Below are 19419 nucleotides of genomic sequence, written 5' to 3' on the forward strand. Positions count from 1 at the left end.
ACCACACCACCAACACCACCATACGATGAGACCACACCACCACACCACCATACGATGAGACCACACCACCATACGATGAGACCACACCACCACACCACCATACGATGAGACCACACCACCATACGATGAGACCACACCACCATACGATGAGACCACACCACCACACCACCACACGATGAGGCCACACCACCATACGATGAGACCACACCACCACACCACCACACGATGAGACCACACCACCATACGATGAGACCACAACACCATACGATGAGACCACACCACCATACGATGAGACCACACCACCACACCACCACACGATGAGACCACACCACCATACGATGAGACCACACCACCATACGATGAGACCACACCACCACGCGATGAGACCACACCACCAACACCACCATACGATGAGACCACACCACCACACCACCATACGATGAGACCACACCACCATACGATGAGACCACACCACCATACGATGAGACCACACCACCACACCACCATACGATGAGACCACACCACCATACGATGAGACCACACCACCACACCACCATACGATGAGACCACACCACCATACGATGAGACCACACCACCATACGATGAGACCACACCACCACACCACCATACGATGAGACCACACCACCATACGATGAGACCACACCACCATACGATGAGACCACACCACCAACACCACCATACGATGAGACCACACCACCACACCACCATACGATGAGACCACACCACCACATGATGAGACCACACCACCATACGATGAGACCACACCACCACACCACCACATGATGAGACCACACCACCACACCACCATACGATGAGACCACACCACCATACGATGAGACCACACCACCATACGATGAGACCACACCACCACATGATGAGACCACACCACCATACGATGAGACCACACCACCACACCACCACATGATGAGACCACACCACCACACCACCATACGATGAGACCACACCACCACATGATGAGACCACACCACCATACGATGAGACCACACCACCACACCACCACATGATGAGACCACACCACCACACCACCATACGATGAGACCACACCACCACATGATGAGGTTAAAGGTCAAGCATGTGTGTTGCTGCGTGTGAGAGAGGTATCTCTGGTAGCGTGGTGATAGTGAGGGGATAGTGTGGGGATAGTGAGGTGATAGAGTGGGGATAGTGGGGGGATAGTGTGGGGATAGTGAGGGGATAGTGTGGGGATAGTGAGGTGATAGAGTGGGGATAGTGGGGGGATAGTGTGGGGATAGTGAGGGGATAGTGGGGGGATAGTGAGGTGATAGAGTGGGGATAGTGGGGGGATAGTGTGGGGATAGTGTGGGGATAGTGAGGTGATAGAGTGGGGATAGTGGGGGGATAGTGTGGGGATAGTGGGGGGATAGTGGGGGGATAGTGAGGTGATAGAGTGGGGATAGTGGGGGGATAGTGTGGGGATAGTGGGGGGATAGTGTGGGGATAGTGTGGGGATAGTGAGGTGATAGAGTGGGGATAGTGGGGGGATAGTGTGGGGATAGTGGGGGGATAGTGTGGGGATAGTGTGGGGATAGTGTGGGGATAGTGGGGGGATAGTGTGGGGATAGTGTGGGGATAGTGGGGGGATAGTGTGGGGATAGTGGGGGGATAGTGTGGGGATAGTGTGGGGATAGTGGGGGGATAGTGGGGGGATAGTGAGGTGATAGAGTGGGGATAGTGGGGGGATAGTGTGGGGATAGTGGGGGGATAGTGTGGGGATAGTGTGGGGATAGTGAGGTGATAGAGTGGGGATAGTGGGGGGATAGTGTGGGGATAGTGGGGGGATAGTGTGGGGATAGTGTGGGGATAGTGTGGGGATAGTGGGGGGATAGTGTGGGGATAGTGTGGGGATAGTGGGGGGATAGTGAGGTGATAGAGTGGGGATAGTGGGGGGATAGTGTGGGGATAGTGGGGGGATAGTGTGGGGATAGTGTGGGGATAGTGGGGGGATAGTGAGGTGATAGAGTGGGGATAGTGGGGGGATAGTGTGGGGATAGTGGGGGGATAGTGTGGGGATAGTGAGGGGATAGTGGGGGGATAGTGAGATGATAGTATGGGGATAGTAAGGGGACAGTGGGGGGATAGTGAGGTGATAGTGTGGGGATAGTGTGGAGTGGATAGTGAGGAGGTGATAGTGAGGTGATAGTGAGGAGATAGTGTGGGGATAGTGAGGAGGTGATAGTGAGAGGATAGTGTAGAGGTGATAGTGAGGGGATAGTGTGGAGTGGATAGTGAGGAGGTGATAGTGAGGTGATAGTGAGGAGATAGTGTGGGGATAGTGAGGGGATAGTGAGGAGATAGTGGGGGGATAGTGAGGAGATAGTGAGGGGATAGTGAGGAGATAGTGGGGGGATAGTGAGGGGATAGTGAGGAGGTGATAGTGAGGGGATAGTGAGGGGATAGGGTGGGGATAGTGAGGAGGTGATAGTGAGAGGATAGTGAGGAGATGATAGTGAGGGGATAGTGTGGGGATAGTGAGGAGGGGATAGTGAGGAGATAGTGGGGGGATAGTGAGGAGATAGTGAGGGGATAGTGTGGGGATAGTGAGGGGATAGTGTGGGGTGTGTGTGTGCGTGCGTGCGTGCGTGCGTGCGTGTGTGTGTGTGTCTTTAGGCTGTGCCTTGTTTCCCATTGGTTCCTCCTGAGGGAAGCAGTGTTACCTAGCCAGCTGGTTGGCAGCGGATGGAGCAGCAGGGTTGGGTGCTGGTCGGTCCTCAGGGTCTTTCCTCGCTGCAGGGTGGGCGAAGTAGGTGACTGGGCGGTGGGGTCGGACATGGACCCTGGCCCTGTGGGCGTGGTCTGCGGCGCTGGCTCCCTTGCGCCCTCCAGTGGATCCCCCTGAGGTGCCGCGCTGCACCGTGAAGACCCTGCGCATGTCATGGCTCGGCTGGTAGGTGTGGCTGGTCTGGCTGGTCCGGGCCCCAGGGCACCTGCTCTGACAGTCTCCGCGGGTCAAGAAGTTGTTGTCGTTGCCGTGGCAGCCACCGTACCAGAAGTGTGAGCACTTGGCGGCGGTGACGTCGTAGAAGTATCGGCCCGTCCAGCCACTGCAGGAGCCGGCCGCCTTGGGCAGAGAACAGGTGGTTCTGGGAACTATAGAATGGGGGAGAAACAGGGAAGATAATTACAAGCTTCTCTTAATACTGTAGCGAATTCGGAGGGTAGCTCCGACCGAGACTCGAACCCGGGTCGAGAGAATGTCAAAAAACAATAAATGATCTATAACATTAACTTCCTGCCCTTTTTATTAGCATTCCTCAAACCTGTCTCCCATCTCCCCTCTCTTCCTCCCGCCCAGTTCCCCCTCCTCACCTCTCACCCCCCCCCCCCCCCCCCCCCTGAACTCCTCCCCCGTCCCTGTCCTACCATTGTCAGGTGGAGTGGGGCAGCCCTCTCCATCGGGACCTGCGGCGGTTGACGTACGGTCGAAACAGCAGCCGTAGGTGGTCAGACGACACTGGATACTGTTTTCAGCTGGTAGGAGGGGAGAAGTAGGAGCCTGAGAGAGAGAGAGAGAGAGAGGGAGAGAGAGAGAGAGAGAGGCAGAGAGAAAGAGAGAGAGAGACAGAGAGAGAGACAGACAGACAGACAGACAGACAGACAGACAGACAGACAGACAGACAGACAGACAGACAGACAGAGGGAGAGAGGGAGGGAGAGAGAGAGAGAGAGAGAGAGAGGGGAGAGAGAGAGAGAGAGAGAGAGAGAGAGAGGGAGAGAGAGAGAGAGAGATAGAGAGAGAGAGAGAGAGAGAGGGAGGGAGAGAGAGGGAGAAAGAGAGAAAGAGGGAGAGAGAGACAGAGAGAGAGAGAGAGAGACAGAGAGAGAAGAGAGAGAGAGAGAGAGAGAGAGACAGAGAGAGAGAGACAGAGAGAGAGAGAGAGAGAGAGAGAGAGAGAGAGAGAGAGAGCGAGAGAGAGAGAGAGAGAGAGAGAGCGAGATAGAGAGAGAGAGACCCCACAGAGCCCCAGGACAGAAACACAATTAGACCCAACCAAATTATGACAAAGCAAAAATATAACTTTTTGACACACTGGAAAGAATCAACCAAGAAACAGATCAAACTAGAATGCTCTCAGGTCCTAAACAGAGAGTTCACAGTGGCAGAATACCTGACCACAGTAATACCTGACCACTGTGACTGACCCAAACTTAAGCAAAGCTTTGACTATGTACAGACTCAGTGAGCTGTATTTCCTAACCTCCTGCCAAAGGTATGACCATATTAGAGACACATATTTCCCTCAGATTACCCAGATCCACAAAGAATTTGAAAACAAATCCAACATTGATAAACTCCCATATCTATTAGGTGAAATACTGCAGTGTGCCGTCACAGCAGCAAGATGTGTGGCCCGTTGCCATGAGAAAAGGGAAACCAGTGGAGAACAAACACCATTGTAAATAAAAACCTACATTTATCTGTTAATTTATCTTCCCTTTTGTACATGAACTATTTTCACATTGTTACAACACCGTACATAGTCAATAATATAACACTGGACATGTCTATTTTAATACTTTTGTGAGTGTAATGTTTACTTTATTTACACTGTAAACTTCCCGACTTCAACTGTATCGCTCTCTCTCTCTCTCTCTATACAAATACAGTGGAAGTTGGAGGTTTACATACACTTAGGTTGGAGTCATTAAAACTCGTTTTTCAACCACTCCACACATTTCTTGTTAACAAACTATAGTTTCGGCAAGTCAGTTAGGACATCTACTTTGTGCATGACACAAGTCATTTTTCCAACAATTGTTTACAGACAGATTATTTCACTTATAATTCACTGTATCACAATTCCAGTGTGTCAGAAGTTTACATACACTAAGTTCACTGTGCCCTTAAACAGCTTGGAAAATTCAGAAAATGATGTCATGGCTTTAGAAGCTTCTGATAGGCTAATTGACATCATTTGAGTCATTTGGAGATGTACCTGTGGATGTATTTCAAGGCCTACCTTCAAACACAGTGCCTCTTTGCTTGACATCATGGGAAAATCAAAAGAAATCAGCCAAGACCTCTGAATTTTGTTTTTAGACTTCCACAAGTCTGGTTCATCCTTGGGAGCAATTTCCAAATGCCTGAAGGTACCACATTCATCTGTACAAACAATAGTACGCAAGTATAAACACCATGGGACCACGCAGCTGTCATACCGCTCAGGAAGGAGACGTGTTTTGTCTCCTTGAGATGAACGTACTTTGGTGCGAAAAGTGCAAATGAATCCCAGAACAACAGAAAAGGACCTTTGTGAAGATGCTGGAGGAAACAGGTACAAAAGTATCTATATCCACAGTAAAACGAGTCCTATATCGACATAACCTGAAAGGCCGCTCAGCAAGGAAGAAGCCACTGCTACAAAACCGCCATAAAAAAGCCAGACTACGGTTTGCAACTGCACATGGGGACAAAGATCGTAGTTTTGGGAGAAATGTCTGATGAAACAAAAATAGAACTGTTTGGCCATAATGACCATTGTTATGTTTGGAGGAAAAAGGGGGAGGCTTGCAAGCCGAAGAACACCATCCCAACCGTGAAGCACGGGGGTGACAGCATCATGTTGTGGGGCTGCTTTGCTGCAGGGGGGGACTGGTGCACTTCACAAAATAGATGGCACCATGAGAAAGAAAATTATCTGGATATATTGAAGCAACATCTCAAGACATCAGTCAGGAAGTTAAAGCTTGGTCGCAAATGGGTCTTCCAAATGGACAATGACCACAAGCATACTTCCAAAGTTGTGGCAAAATGGCTTAAGGACAACAAAGTCAAGGTATTAGAGTGGCTATCACAAAGCCCTGACCTCAATCCTGTAGGAAATGTGTGGGCAGAACTGAAAAGGCTTGTGCGAGCAAGGAGGCCTACAAACCTGACTCAGTTACACCAGCTCTGTCAGGAGGAATGGGCCAAAATTCACCCAACTTATTGTGGGAAGCTTGTGGAAGGCTACCTGAAACGTTTGACCCAAGTTAAGCAATTTAAAGGCAATGCTACCAAATACTAATTGAGTGTATGTAAACTTCTGACCCACTGGGAATGTGATGAAAGAAATACAAGTTGAAATAAATCATTCTCTCTACTATTATTCTGACATTTAACATTCTTAAAAATAAACCGGTGATCCTAACTGACCTAAAACAGGGAATTTTTACTAGGATTAAAAGTCAGGAATTGTGAAAAACTGAGTTTAATGTATTTGGCTAAGGTGTATGTAAACTTCTGACTTCAACTGTATATATAACAATTCTCTCTCTCTATAACACTTCTCTCTCTCTATAACACATCTCACTCTCTCTCTCTCTCTGTCTCTCTCTGTCTCTCTCTCTCTCTCTCTCTCTCTCTCTATAACACTTCACTCTCTCTCTCTCGCTCTCTCTCTCTCTCTCTCTCTATAACACTTCTCTCTCTCTCTATAACACTTCTCACTCTCTCTCTCTCTCTCTCTATATATATATAACACTTATCTTTCTCTCTATAACACTTTTCACTCTCTCTCTATATATATATATATATATAACACTTATCTTTCTCTCTATAACACTTCACTCTCTCTCTCTCTCTATAACACTTCTCTTTCTCTCTGTAACACTTCTCTCTCTCTATAACACTTGTATCTCTCTATAACACTTGTCTTTCTCTCTATAACACTTCACTCTCTCTCTCTATAACACTTCTCTCGCTCTCTCTCTACAACACTTCTCTTTCTCTCTATAACACTTCACTCTCTCTATAACACTTCACTCTCTCTCTCTATAACACTTCACTCTCTCTCTCTCTACAACACTTCTCTCTCTATATATAACACTTCTCTCTCTCTATAACACTTGTCTCTCTCTATAACACTTGTCTCTCTCTACAACACTTCTCTTTCTCTCTATAAACACTTCTCTCTCTCTCTCTCTATAACACTTCACTCTCTCTCTATATATATATATAACACTTCTCTCTCTCTCTACAACACTTCTCTTTCTCTCTATAACACTTCACTCTCTCTATAACACTTATCTCTCTATATATATAACACTTCTCTCTCTCTCTACAACACTTATCTCTCTCTACAACACTTCTCTCTCTCTACAACACTTCTCTCTCTCAGTTCCTTACTTACCGTGGGGTGGGCAAGAGGGACATATTCCAGACAACCCTCCTTGTTGAGTCCCTGTGCTGCAGACACACCATCCCTGCAACACCCATACCTGACAGACAGACAGACGGACAGACAGACAGACAGAAAGGCAGGCAGGCAGGCAGGCAAGCAGACAGACAGACATACAGACAGACAGACAGACAGACCAGTAGTTATTTTTTTACTGTTGAAAGTTTGACCAGAGAACAGACAGAGCACTGTCAACAGAGAGACAATAAAGTTGCTATAGAAAATGCCACTGGTCTGTTACCTATAAAGCTATAGGCCTACATGGTAAACCCCATAGAGAAATAGAGGCCACCCCTTACTCTTTATGAGAGGTTAGAGCTGCGCTCAGCTGAATACAGTACCTGGTGTTAATACAGCCATACTCCTGACAGCCCTCCCTGTTGGAACCCTGTGATATGGTCACACCATCCCTGCAGCATCCATACCTGGGGGGGGGGAGAGAGAGAGAGAGAGAGAGAGAGGGAGAGAGAGAGAGAGAGAGAGAGAGAGAGAGAGAGAGAGAGAGAGAGAGGGGGGAGAGAGAGACAGAGAGAGAGAGGGGGAGAGAGAGAGACAGAGAGAGAGAGAGACAGAGAGAGAGAGACAGAGAGACAGACAGACAGACAGACAGACAGAAAGAGAGAGGGAGGGAGGGAGGGAGGGAGGGAGGGAGGGAGGGAGGGAGGGAGGGAGGGAGGGAGGGAGGGAGGGAGGGAGGGAGGGAGGGAGGGAGGGAGGGAAAGAAGAGAGAGAGAGAGAGAGAGGTAGGGGGAGAGAGAGAGTGAGAGGAGAGAGGAGACAGAAACAGAAAGAGATAGCGAGAGAGACAGAGAGACAGACAGACAGAAAGAGGGAGGGAGGGAGGGAGGGAGGGAGGGAGGGGGGAGGGAGGGAGGGAGAGAAACAGAGAGAGAGAGAGAGAGACAGGAGAGACAGAGAGAAACAGGGAGGGAGGGAGGGAGGGAGGGAGGGAGGGAGGGAGGGAGGGAGGGAGGGAGGGAGACAGACAGACAGAGACAGAGAGACAGAGAGAGAGAGAGAGAGAGAGAGAGAGAGGGGGAGAGAGAGAGAGGGGGAGAGAGAGAGAGGGGAGGGGGAGAGAGAGAGAGACAGAGAGAGAGAGAGGGGGAGAGAGAGAGGGGAGCAGGAGGACGTTTAAGTAGACAGACAGTCAGGGAATGAGAAAGACAACGTTTGAATATCGTTCCCGAGAAAACCAGGCTACAAACTGACCATGGAACATGTTTAAAATAGGTCTATGACCTCTGACCCTATAGAGTTATATGGTAAACCCTGCTAGCCCCTGGTGGTGCAGACAGACAGGCAGGATGGAGATCAGTGTGTGTGTGTGTGTGTGTGGCCTACCTGGTGGTGGTACAGACAGCCTGCTCAGGGCTAGATCCCCGTGGACAGCCCAGACCCCCCTGCTCCCCCAGCAGCCATCACTCCGTCTGGACAGCAACCGTAGTAGGACCGGCTACAGTGTTGGGCTGGCCCGGAGCTGTGACCATGGTACACTGTGTTGGTCTGGTGGTCAGCAGAGTCTGGTCTGAGGACTGAGAGAGACAAGCATAGTAATTACATAGGGGGCAACGGTAGAGACAGGTTCTGCATTCACAACTCAACCCAGGGTAGAGAGAGGTTATGTATCTCAACCCAGGGTAGAGAGGTCCTGTACCTCAACACAGGGTAGAGAGAGAGGTTCTGCATACACAACTCAACCCAGGGTAGAGAGAGGTTCTGTACCTCAACACAGGGTAGAGAGAGGTTCTGTACCTCAACACAGGGTAGAGAGAGGTCCTGTACCTCAACACAGGGTAAGAGAGAGGTTCTGTATCTCAACACAGGGTAGAGAGAGGTTCTGTATCTCAACACAGGGTAGAGAGAGGTTCTGTACCTCAACACAGGGTAGAGAGAGGTTCTGTACCTCAACACAGGGTAGAGAGAGGTTCTGTACCTCAACACAGGGTAGAGAGAGGTTCTGTACCTCAACACAGGGTAGAGAGAGGTTCTGTACCTCAACACAGGGTAGAGAGAGGTTCTGTAACTCAACACAGGGTAAAGAGAGGTTCTGTGCCTCAACACAGGGTAGAGAGAGGTTCTGTATCTCTACACAGGGTAGACCAGACTACACAGCACTGTAGATACACCACCCAGACTACACAGCACTGTAGATACACCACCCAGACTACACAGCACTGTAGACACACCACCCAGACTACACAGCACTGTAGACACACCACCCAGACTACACAGCACTGTAGACACACCACCCAGACTACACAGCACTGTAGACACACCACCCAGACTACACAGCACTGTAGACACACCACCCAGACTACACAGCACATACTGTAGACACCACCCAGACTACACAGCACTGTAGACACACCACCCAGACTACACAGCACTGTAGACACACCACCCAGACTACACAGCACTGTAGATACACCACCCAGACTACACAGCACATACTGTAGATACACCACCCAGACTACACAGCACATACTGTAGACACCACCCAGACTACACAGCACATACTGTAGACACCACCCAGACTACACAGCACATACTGTAGACACCACCCAGACTACACAGCACATACTGTAGACACCACCCAGACTACACAGCACATACTGTAGACACCACCCAGACTACACAGCACATACTGTAGACACCACCCAGACTACACAGCACATACTGTAGACACCACCCAGACTACACAGCACATACTGTAGACACCATCCAGACTACACAGCACATACTGTAGACACCACCCAGACTACACAGCACATACTGTAGACACCACCCAGACGACACAGCACATACTGTAGACACCACCCAGACGACACAGCACATACTGTAGACACCACCCAGACTACACAGCACATACTGTAGACACCACCCAGACTACACAGCACATACTGTAGACACCACCCAGACGACACAGCACATACTGTAGACACCACCCAGACTAAACAGCACATACTGTAGACACCACCCAGACTACACAGCACATACTGTAGACACCACCCAGACTACACAGCACATACTGTAGACACCACCCAGACTACACAGCACATACTGTAGACACCACCCAGACTACACAGCACATACCGTAGACACCACCCAGACTACACAGCACATACTGTAGACACCACCCAGCCTGCCCATCTGCACCACCACCAGGTAGACCAAACACACACAAGTTCAGGCAGAACAGGACAGACAGAGTCACTGTCCAGGCCAGCGCTCACTCACACACTCCAGTGCCTCCAAATATTTTAATCAGACTGCCCAATCCTACGGACCCCGAAAACATGTCAATCAGAACAGGATAATGAGGATGGGGGGGCTGGAGGAGAGGGACAGGGGGGTGGGGGGGCTGGAGGAGAGGGACAGGGGGGTGGGTGGGGGGGGCTGGAGGAGAGGGACAGGGGGGGGGGCTGGAGGAGAGGGACAGGGGGGTGGGGGGGGCTGGAGGAGAGGGACAGGGGGGTGGGGGGGGCTGGAGGAGAGGGACAGGGGGGTGGGGGGGGATGGAGGAGAGGGACAGGGGGGTGGGGGGGGCTGGAGGAGAGGGACAGGGGGGTGGGGGGGCTGGAGGAGAGGGACAGGGGGGTGGGGGAACTGGAGGAGAGGGACAGGGGGGTGAGGGGGGGCTGGAGGAGAGGGACAGGGGGGGGGGGGTGGGGGGGGGGGCTGTTGCCAGAAAGTTGGAAGCACAGAATCATCTAGAATGTCATTGTATGCTGTAGCGTTAAGATTTCCCTTCACTAGACCTAAAGGGCCTAGCCCGAACCATGAAAAACAGCCCCAGACAATTATTTATCCTCCACCAAACTTTACAGTTGGAACTATGAATTGGGGCAGGTAGCGTTCTCCTGGCATCCGCCAAACCCAGATTTTGTCCATCAGACTGCCAGATGGTGAAGTGTGATTCATCACTCCAGAGAACGTGTTTCCACTGCTCCAGAGTCCAATGGCGGCGAGCTTTACACCATTCCAGCCAACGCTTTGCATTCAGCATGGTGATCTTAGGCTTGTGTGCGGCTGCTCGGCCATGGAAACCCATTTCATGAAGCTCCTGACGAACAGTTCTTGTGCTGACGTTGCTTCCAGAGGCAGTTTGGACCTTGGTAGTGAGTGTTATTTTTACGATTTCTACACCCTAAGTGTTTCAGCACTCGGCGGTCCCGTTCTGTGAGCGTGTGTGGCCTACCACTTCACGGCTGTGCCGTTGTTGCTCCTAGAAGTTTACACTTCACAATAACAGCACTTACAGTTGACCGGGGCAGCTCTAGCAGGGGTGGCTGGTAAAGCAGGGGTGGCTGGTGAAGCAGGGGAGGCTGGTGAAGCAGGGGTGGCTGGTGAAGCAGGGGTGGCTGGTGAAGCAGAGCTCTAGCAGGGAAGCAATTTTACGAACTGACTTGTTGGAAAGGAGGCATCCTTTGACGGTGCCTTCATTCGAAAGTCACTGAGCTCTTCAGTGAGGTCATTCTACTGCAAATATTTGTCTTTGGAGATAACATGTTCTCGATTTTACACACCAGTCTGCAACGGGTTTGGCTGAAATAGCAGAATCCACTCATTTGAATGGGTGTCCACATACTTTTGTATATACTGTGCACCTGTATGAAAGTCAAGGACACTCAAGTTCACTTGGACAGATAGATGGAGTTAGGAACAAACCTGTAGCGTGATCTGGGACGCCGTGCTGTGTGTTGTCTTGTCCTCTGGGATCCTGCATACTGGGGACCCCTGGACAACAACAAGAAGAAGATACAGACACTCATATCTATAGTTCAGATTATATACATACATATACACTGGGGACCCCTGGACAATAAGAAGAGACCCAGAATTACAGATGTATTCTGTAGATTATATGGTTGAGATTCATGTCTATTTCGACGACAATCGACAATCAGCACACACACACACACAAACACACACACACCATGTCTCACCCTGTGGGCTGTAGCAGGGCTGTGTGTTGCAGGTCTCCACTGTGAGGGGTTTGGGGACGGAGTTACAACGTTCCACTGGGTACAGGTTCCTCTCTCTGTCAGAACACATCACCTGGCGCTCACGCAGACCTGACTCACAGCTCTTAGAGCACTGGAGACAAGAGAGGAGGAGAGGTGGAGAGGAGGAGGAGAGAGGAGGAGGGGACGAGAGGAGGAGAGGAGATGAGGTGGAAAGGAGGAGGAGAGGAGGAGAGGAGAGGAGAGGAGGAGGAGAGGGGAGAGGAGGAGAGGAGATGAGGAGAGAGGAGGAGGAGAGAGGAGGAGAGGAGGAGAGGAGATGAGGAAAGGAGAGGAGAGGAGAGGAGAGGAGAGGAGAGGAGAGGAGAGGAGAGGAGAGGAGAGGAGAGGAGGAGGAGAGGAGGAGAGGTGGAGAGGTGGAGAGGAGGAGGAGAGATGAGGTAGAGAGGAGAGGAGAGGAGGAGGAGAGTTGGAGAGGTGGAGAGGAGGAGAGGTGGAGAGAAGGAGAGGTGGAGAGGAGGAGGAGAGGAGGAGGAGAGGTGGAGAGGAGAGGAGAGGTGGAGAGGTGGAGAGGAGGAGAGGAGGAGGAGAGAGGAGGAGGAGAGGAGATGAGGTGGAGAGGAGAGGAGAGGAGAGGAGGAGAGGAGGAGGAGAGAGGAGGAGAGGAGAGGTGGAGAGGTGGAGAGGAGGAGAGGAGGAGAAGAGGAGATGAGGTGGAGAGGAGAGGAGAGGAGGAGGAGAGGTGGAGAGGAGGAGGAGAGAGGAGGAGAGGTGGAGGAGAGAGGAGAGGTGGAGAGGAGGAGGAGAGAGGAGGAGAGGAGATGAGAGGAAGAGGAGGAGGAGAGGAGAGGAGGAGGAGAGGTGGAGAGGTGGAGAGGAGGAGAGGTGGAGAGGAGGAGGAGAGGAGGAGAGGAGAGGAGGAGGAGAGGTGGAGAGGTGGAAAGGAGGAGAGGAGGAGGAGATGAGGTGGAGAGGAGAGGAGAGGAGGAGGAGACAGGAGGAGGAGAGGAGGAGAGGAGATGAGGTGGAGAGGAGAGGAGGAGGAGGAGAGATAGAGATAGAGAGGAGAGGAGAAGAGAGGAGAGGAGAGGAGAGGAGAGGAGAGGTTGAGAATAGGAGAGGAGAGGAGGAGAGTGTTAATTGCATTAGTGTGTGTGTGTGTGTGTGTGTGTGTCTATGTGTTAATTGCATAAGCGTGTGTGTGTGTGTGTGCGTACGTGCGTGCTTGCGTGTGTGTGTGTGTGTATGTGTGTGTGTGTGTGTGTGTGTGTGGGTGTGTATGTGTGTGTGTGTGTGTGTGTGTGTGTGTGCGTGCGTGCGTGCTTGCGTGCGTGTGTGCGTGCGTGCGTGTGTGTGTGTATATGTGTGTGTGTGTGTGTGTGTGTGTGTGTGTGGGCGTGCGTGCGTGCGTGCATGCGTGTGTGTGTGTGTGTGTGTGTAATGAGTTTGTGTGTCTGAGCTTGAGTGTGTGTTAACTGTGTGTGTATGTGTTTGTAACGTCTGTCTGTCAGTCTGTGCCACTCACCAGTCCCCAGTCTCCAACGTGCCAGCTGACAGCCAGTAGGCATGCGGGCATGGAGCAGGGCTGGGCGGCTACAGGGCGGAGTGAGGCGATGCAGGAGGTGTCTGCTAGCTGGACTGATGCTGCTCCGACACACATCACCTCTCTGGACTGATCCCCTGTCCCGCATGTCACTGAACACTGCAGAGAACACAACACAATGTAGCTAGTAAAACTGAACACTGGAGAGAACACAACACAATGTAGCTAGTTAAACTGAACACTGGAGAGAACACAACACAATGTAGCTAGTTAAACTGAACACTGGAGAGAACACAACACAATGTAGCTAGTAAAACTGAACACTGGAGAGAACACAACACAATGTAGCTAGTTAAACTGAACACTGGAGAGAACACAACACAATGTAGCTAGTTAAACTGAACACTGGAGAGAACACAACACAATGTAGCTAGTTAAACTGAACACTGGAGAGAACACAATACAATGTAGCTAGTTAAACTGAACACTGGAGAGAACACAACACAATGTAGCTAGTTAAACTGAACACTGGAGAGAACACAACACAATGTAGCTAGTTAAACTGAACACTGGAGAGAACACAACACAATGTAGCTAGTTAAACTGAACACTGGAGAGAACACAACACAATGTAGCTAGTTAAACTGAACACTGGAGAGACCACAACACAATGTAGCTAGTTAAACTGAACACTGGAGAGAACACAACACAATGTAGCTAGTTAAACTGAACACTGCAGACAACACAATACAATGTAGCTAGTAAAACTGAACACTGGAGAGAACACAACACAATGTAGGTATTAAAACTGAACACTGGAGAGAACACAACACAATGTAGGTATTAAAACTGAACACTGGAGAGAACACAACACAATGTAGCTAGTAAAACTGAACACTGGAGAGAACACAACACAATGTAGCTAGTTAAACTGAACACTGGAGAGACCACAACACAATGTAGCTAGTTAAACTGAACACTGGAGAGAACACAACACAATGTAGCTAGTTAAACTGAACACTGGAGAGACCACAACACAATGTAGCTAGTTAAACTGAGCACTGCAGAGAGCACAACACAATGTAGCTAGTTAAACTGAGCACTGCAGAGAACACAATACAATGTAGCTAGTTAAACTGAACACTGCAGAGAACACAACACAATGTAGCTAGTTAAACTGAACACTGCAGAGAACACAACACAATGTAGCTAGTTAAACTGAGCACTGCAGAGAACACAACACAATGTAGCTAGTTAAACTGAACACTGGAGAGAACACAACACAATGTAGCTAGTTAAACTGAGCACTGCAGAGAACACAATACAATGTAGCTAGTTAAACTGAACACTGCAGAGAACACAACACAATGTAGCTAGTAAAACTGAACACTGCAGAGAACACAACACAATGTAGCTAGTAAAACTGAACACTGCAGAGAACACAATACAATGTAGCTAGTTAAACTGAACACTGCAGACAACACAATACAATGTAGCTAGTTAAACTGAACACTGCAGACAACACAATACAATGTAGCTAGTTAAACTGAACACTGCAGACAACACAATACAATGTAGCTAGTTAAACTGAACACTGCAGACAACACAACACAATGTAGCTAGTTAAACTGATCACTGGAGAGAACACAATACAATGTAGCTAGTAAAACTGAACACTGCAGAGAACACAACACAATGTAGCTAGTTAAACTGAGCACTGCAGAGAGCACAACACAATGTAGCTAGTTAAACTGAGCACTGCAGAGAACACAATACAATGTAGCTAGTTAAACTGAACACTGGAGAGAACACAACACAATGTAGCTAGTAAAACTGAACACTGCAGACAACACAACACAATGTAGCTAGTAAAACTGAACACTGCAGACAACACAACACAATGTAGCTAGTAAAACTGAACACTGCAGACAACACAACACAATGTAGCTAGTAAAACTGAACACTGCAGACAACACAACACAATGTAGCTAGTTAAACTGAACACTGGAGAGAACACAATACAATGTAGCTAGTAAAACTGAACACTGGAGAGAACACAACATACAGTGGGATTGATCACTAGACCAATAATAAAACTAGACCCTCTTCCTGTTTCTAGATCTGAACAGTAGATATGAAGCAGTGCATTATCTCACGTTATCGGCCAAATGTTCCAAAGTAGCGAGGCACAGTTGCCAACCGTCAAAGAGTCAAGACAAAACAAGATACGTGCTGATTTCTGAGAACAGTCCCACAACTTTGGCACTTTACAACGTCAACAACAAGCTGTCCAACTAGCTAGCTACCGTTTGACCAGTCCAATAACCTTGTTCCAGGCTACTGGCTGGAGCAAGTTAGCATGCGCTGATCGAGCATGATTTTCCGTAGTAACCAGTGCCGTCATAGCTGCCCGAGAGCGGAGTGATTTTCAGAATTAGGAACAAGTGTTATGCTGATCAGCGAAAATCTAAATTCCACGTGGTGGTTAGGGGGGTCGAGGGTTGTGTCGGAGTGATGCCGTCTGACGTGAGAAATTGGAGGGTCGTGGTGGAGTTTCCACCCTCTATAGAACATCAAACGGTTGGGGAAACGTTTCCCAAACTCGGTCCTGGGGACCCTGAAGGGTGCACGTTTTGTTTTATATTTTTTATGCCTTACCACGACACAGCTGACTCAAATAATCACCTCATCACCAAGCTTTGATTCTTCTTCTTCTTCTTCCCTCTCCCTCACCTGACTGCAGTACCTACCACGCTCAGGTCTATCCCTCTCCCTCTCCTGACTGCAGTACCTACCACGCTCAGGTCTACCCCTCTCCCTCTTCCGACCGCAGTACCTACCACGCTCAGGTCTACCCCTCTCCCTCTCCTGACTGCAGTACCTACCACGCTCAGGTCTATCCCTCTCCCTCTCCTGACTGCAGTACCTACCACGCTCAGGTCTACCCCTCTCCCTCTTCCGACCGCAGTACCTACCACGCTCAGGTCTACCCCTCTCCCTCTCCTGACTGCAGTACCTACCACGCTCAGGTCTATCCCTCTCCCTCTCCTGACTGCAGTACCTACCACGCTCAGGTCTACCCCTCTCCCTCTTCCGACCGCAGTACCTACCACGCTCAGGTCTACCCCTCTCCCTCTCCTGACTGCAGTACCTACCACGCTCAGGTCTATCCCTCTCCCTCTCCTGACTGCAGTACCTACCACGCTCAGGTCTACCCCTCTCCCTCTTCCGACCGCAGTACCTACCACGCTCAGGTCTACCCCTCTCCCTCTCCTGACTGCAGTACCTACCACGCTCAGGTCTACCCCTCTCCTGACTGCAGTACCTACCACGCTCAGGTCTACCCCTCTCCCTCTCCTGACTGCAGTACCTACCACGCTCAGGTCTACCCCTCTCCCTCGCATGACTGCAGTACCTACCACGCTCAGGTCTACCCCTCTCCTGACTGCAGTACCTACCACGCTCAGGTCTACCCCTCTCCCTCTCCTGACTGCAGTACCTACCACGCTCAGGCCTACCCCTCTCCCTCTTCTGACCGCAGTACCTACCACACTCAGGTCTACCCCTCTCCCTCTCCTGACTGCAGTACCTACCACGCTCAGGTCTACCCCTCTCCCTCTTCTGACCGCAGTACCTACCACGCTCAGGTCTACCCCTCTCCCACTCCTGACTGCAGTACCTACCACGCTCAGGTCTACCCCTCTCCCTCTTCTGACTGCAGTACCTACCACGCTCAGGTCTACCCCTCTCCTGACTGCAGTACCTACCACGCTCAGGTCTACCCCTCTCCCTCTCCTGACTGCAGTACCTACCACACTCAGGTCTACCCCTCTCCCTCTTCTGACCGCAGTACCTACCGCGCTCCAGACAGAGGCCCTCCAGGAGACACAACGCTGCATGTTGCAGGTCTGCAGGGTGGGCGGGGTGAGGGCGTAGGCCGCACAGACAGCGTCCTCCACCACACGGGGCCCTGATGCATCATGGGAGACACACTGCACACTGCGCACCTGGGAGCCGCCGCCACACGATACAGAGCACACGTTCCATTCACCTGTCGACCAGCTGAGACGGGGAGCAGAGAGACGGGAGTCAATAACTGATTCAGAGTGGCTGCATGTGATTCAGAGTGGCTGCATGTGATTCAGAGAGGCTAAGTGTGATTCAGAGTGGCTGCATGTGATTCAGAGTGGCTGCATGTGATTCAGAGTGGCTGCTATTGATTCAGAGTGGCTGCATGTGATTCAGAGTCGCTGCATGTGATTCAGAGTGGCTGCATGTGATTCAGAGTCGCTGCTATTGATTCAGAGTGGCTGCATGTGATTCAGAGTCGCTGCTATTGATTCAGAGTGGCTGCATGTGATTCAGAGTGGCTGCATGTGATTCAGAGTGGCTGCATGTGATTCAGAGTCGCTGCTATTGATTCAGAGTGGCTGCATGTGATTCAGAGTGGCTGCATGTGATTCAGAGTGGCTGCATGTGATTCAGAGTCGCTGCTATTGATTCAGAGTGGCTGCATGTGATTCAGAGTCGCTGCATGTGATTCAGAGTGGCTGCGTGTGATTCAGAGAGGCTGCGTGTGATTCAGAGTGGCTGTCTAGGTAGCTGCTGCCCACTCTACTGTCTAGGTAGCTGCTGCCCACTCTACTGTCTAGGTAGCTGCTGCCCACTCTACTGTCTAGGTAGCTGCTGCCCACTCTACTGTCTACGTAGCTGCTGCCCACTCTACTGTCTACGTAGCTGCTGCCCACTCTGCTGTCTACGTAGCTGCTGCCCACTCTACTGTCTAGGTAGCTGCTGCCCACTCTACTGTCTACGTAGCTGCTGCCCACTCTACTGTCTACGTAGCTGCTGCCCACTCTACTGTCTACGTAGCTGCTGCCCACTCTACTGTCTACGTAGCTGCTGCCCACTCTACTGTCTACGTAGCTGCTGCCCACTCTACTGTCTAGGTAGCTGCTGCCCACTCTACTGTCTACATAGCTGCTGCCCACTCTACTGTCTACATAGCTGCTGCCCACTCTACTGTCTACATAGCTGCTGCCCACTCTACTGTCTACGTAGCTGCTGCCCACTCTACTGTCTAGGTAGCTGCTGCCCACTCTACTGTCTAGGTAGCTGCTGCCCACTCTACTGTCTAGGTAGCTGCTGCCCACTCTACTGTCTACATAGCTGCTGCCCACTCTACTGTCTACATAGCTGCTGCCCACTCTACTGTCTACATAGCTGCTGCCCACTCTACTGTCTACGTAGCTGCTGCCCACTCTACTGTCTAGGTAAATGCTGCCCACTCTACTGTCTACGTAGCTGCTGCCCACTCTACTGTCTACGTAGCTGCTGCCCACTCTACTGTCTAGGTAGCTGCTGCCCACTCTACTGTCTAGGTAGCTGCTGCCCACTCTACTGTCTACGTAGCTGCTGCCCACTCTACTGTCTAAGTAGCTGCTGCCCACTCTACTGTCTAGGTAGCTGCTGCCCACTCTACTGTCTAGGTAGCTGCTGCCCACTCTACTGTCTAGGTAGCTGCTGCCCACTCTACTGTCTACATAGCTGCTGCCCACTCTACTGTCTAGGTAGCTGCTGCCCACTCTACTGTCTACATAGCTGCTGCCCACTCTACTGTCTACGTAGCTGCTGCCCACTCTACTGTCTAGGTAGCTGCTGTCCACTCTACTGTCTACGTAGCTGCTGC

General features: G+C 50.6%; 1 protein-coding gene across 1 annotated transcript in view; it reads right to left on the reverse strand.

The window, feature by feature from the left end:
• paplna (papilin a, proteoglycan-like sulfated glycoprotein) overlaps nt 1-19419 on the reverse strand; it is a 98922-nt gene that overhangs the window by 22863 nt on the left and 56640 nt on the right. Inside the window, 10 exon segments of the mRNA XM_090211710.1 lie at nt 2718-3150; nt 3424-3556; nt 7173-7260; nt 7562-7645; nt 8565-8626; nt 8628-8755; nt 11892-11960; nt 12170-12320; nt 13713-13889; nt 17588-17792. Of these exon segments, the coding sequence (XP_090067836.1) occupies nt 2718-3150; nt 3424-3556; nt 7173-7260; nt 7562-7645; nt 8565-8626; nt 8628-8755; nt 11892-11960; nt 12170-12320; nt 13713-13889; nt 17588-17792 (1530 nt within the window).

The sequence above is a fragment of the Oncorhynchus mykiss genome, chromosome 19, assembly GCF_057628025.1.
Source record: "Oncorhynchus mykiss isolate SJ-2025 chromosome 19, ASM5762802v1, whole genome shotgun sequence".
Taxonomy (NCBI): domain Eukaryota; kingdom Metazoa; phylum Chordata; class Actinopteri; order Salmoniformes; family Salmonidae; genus Oncorhynchus; species Oncorhynchus mykiss.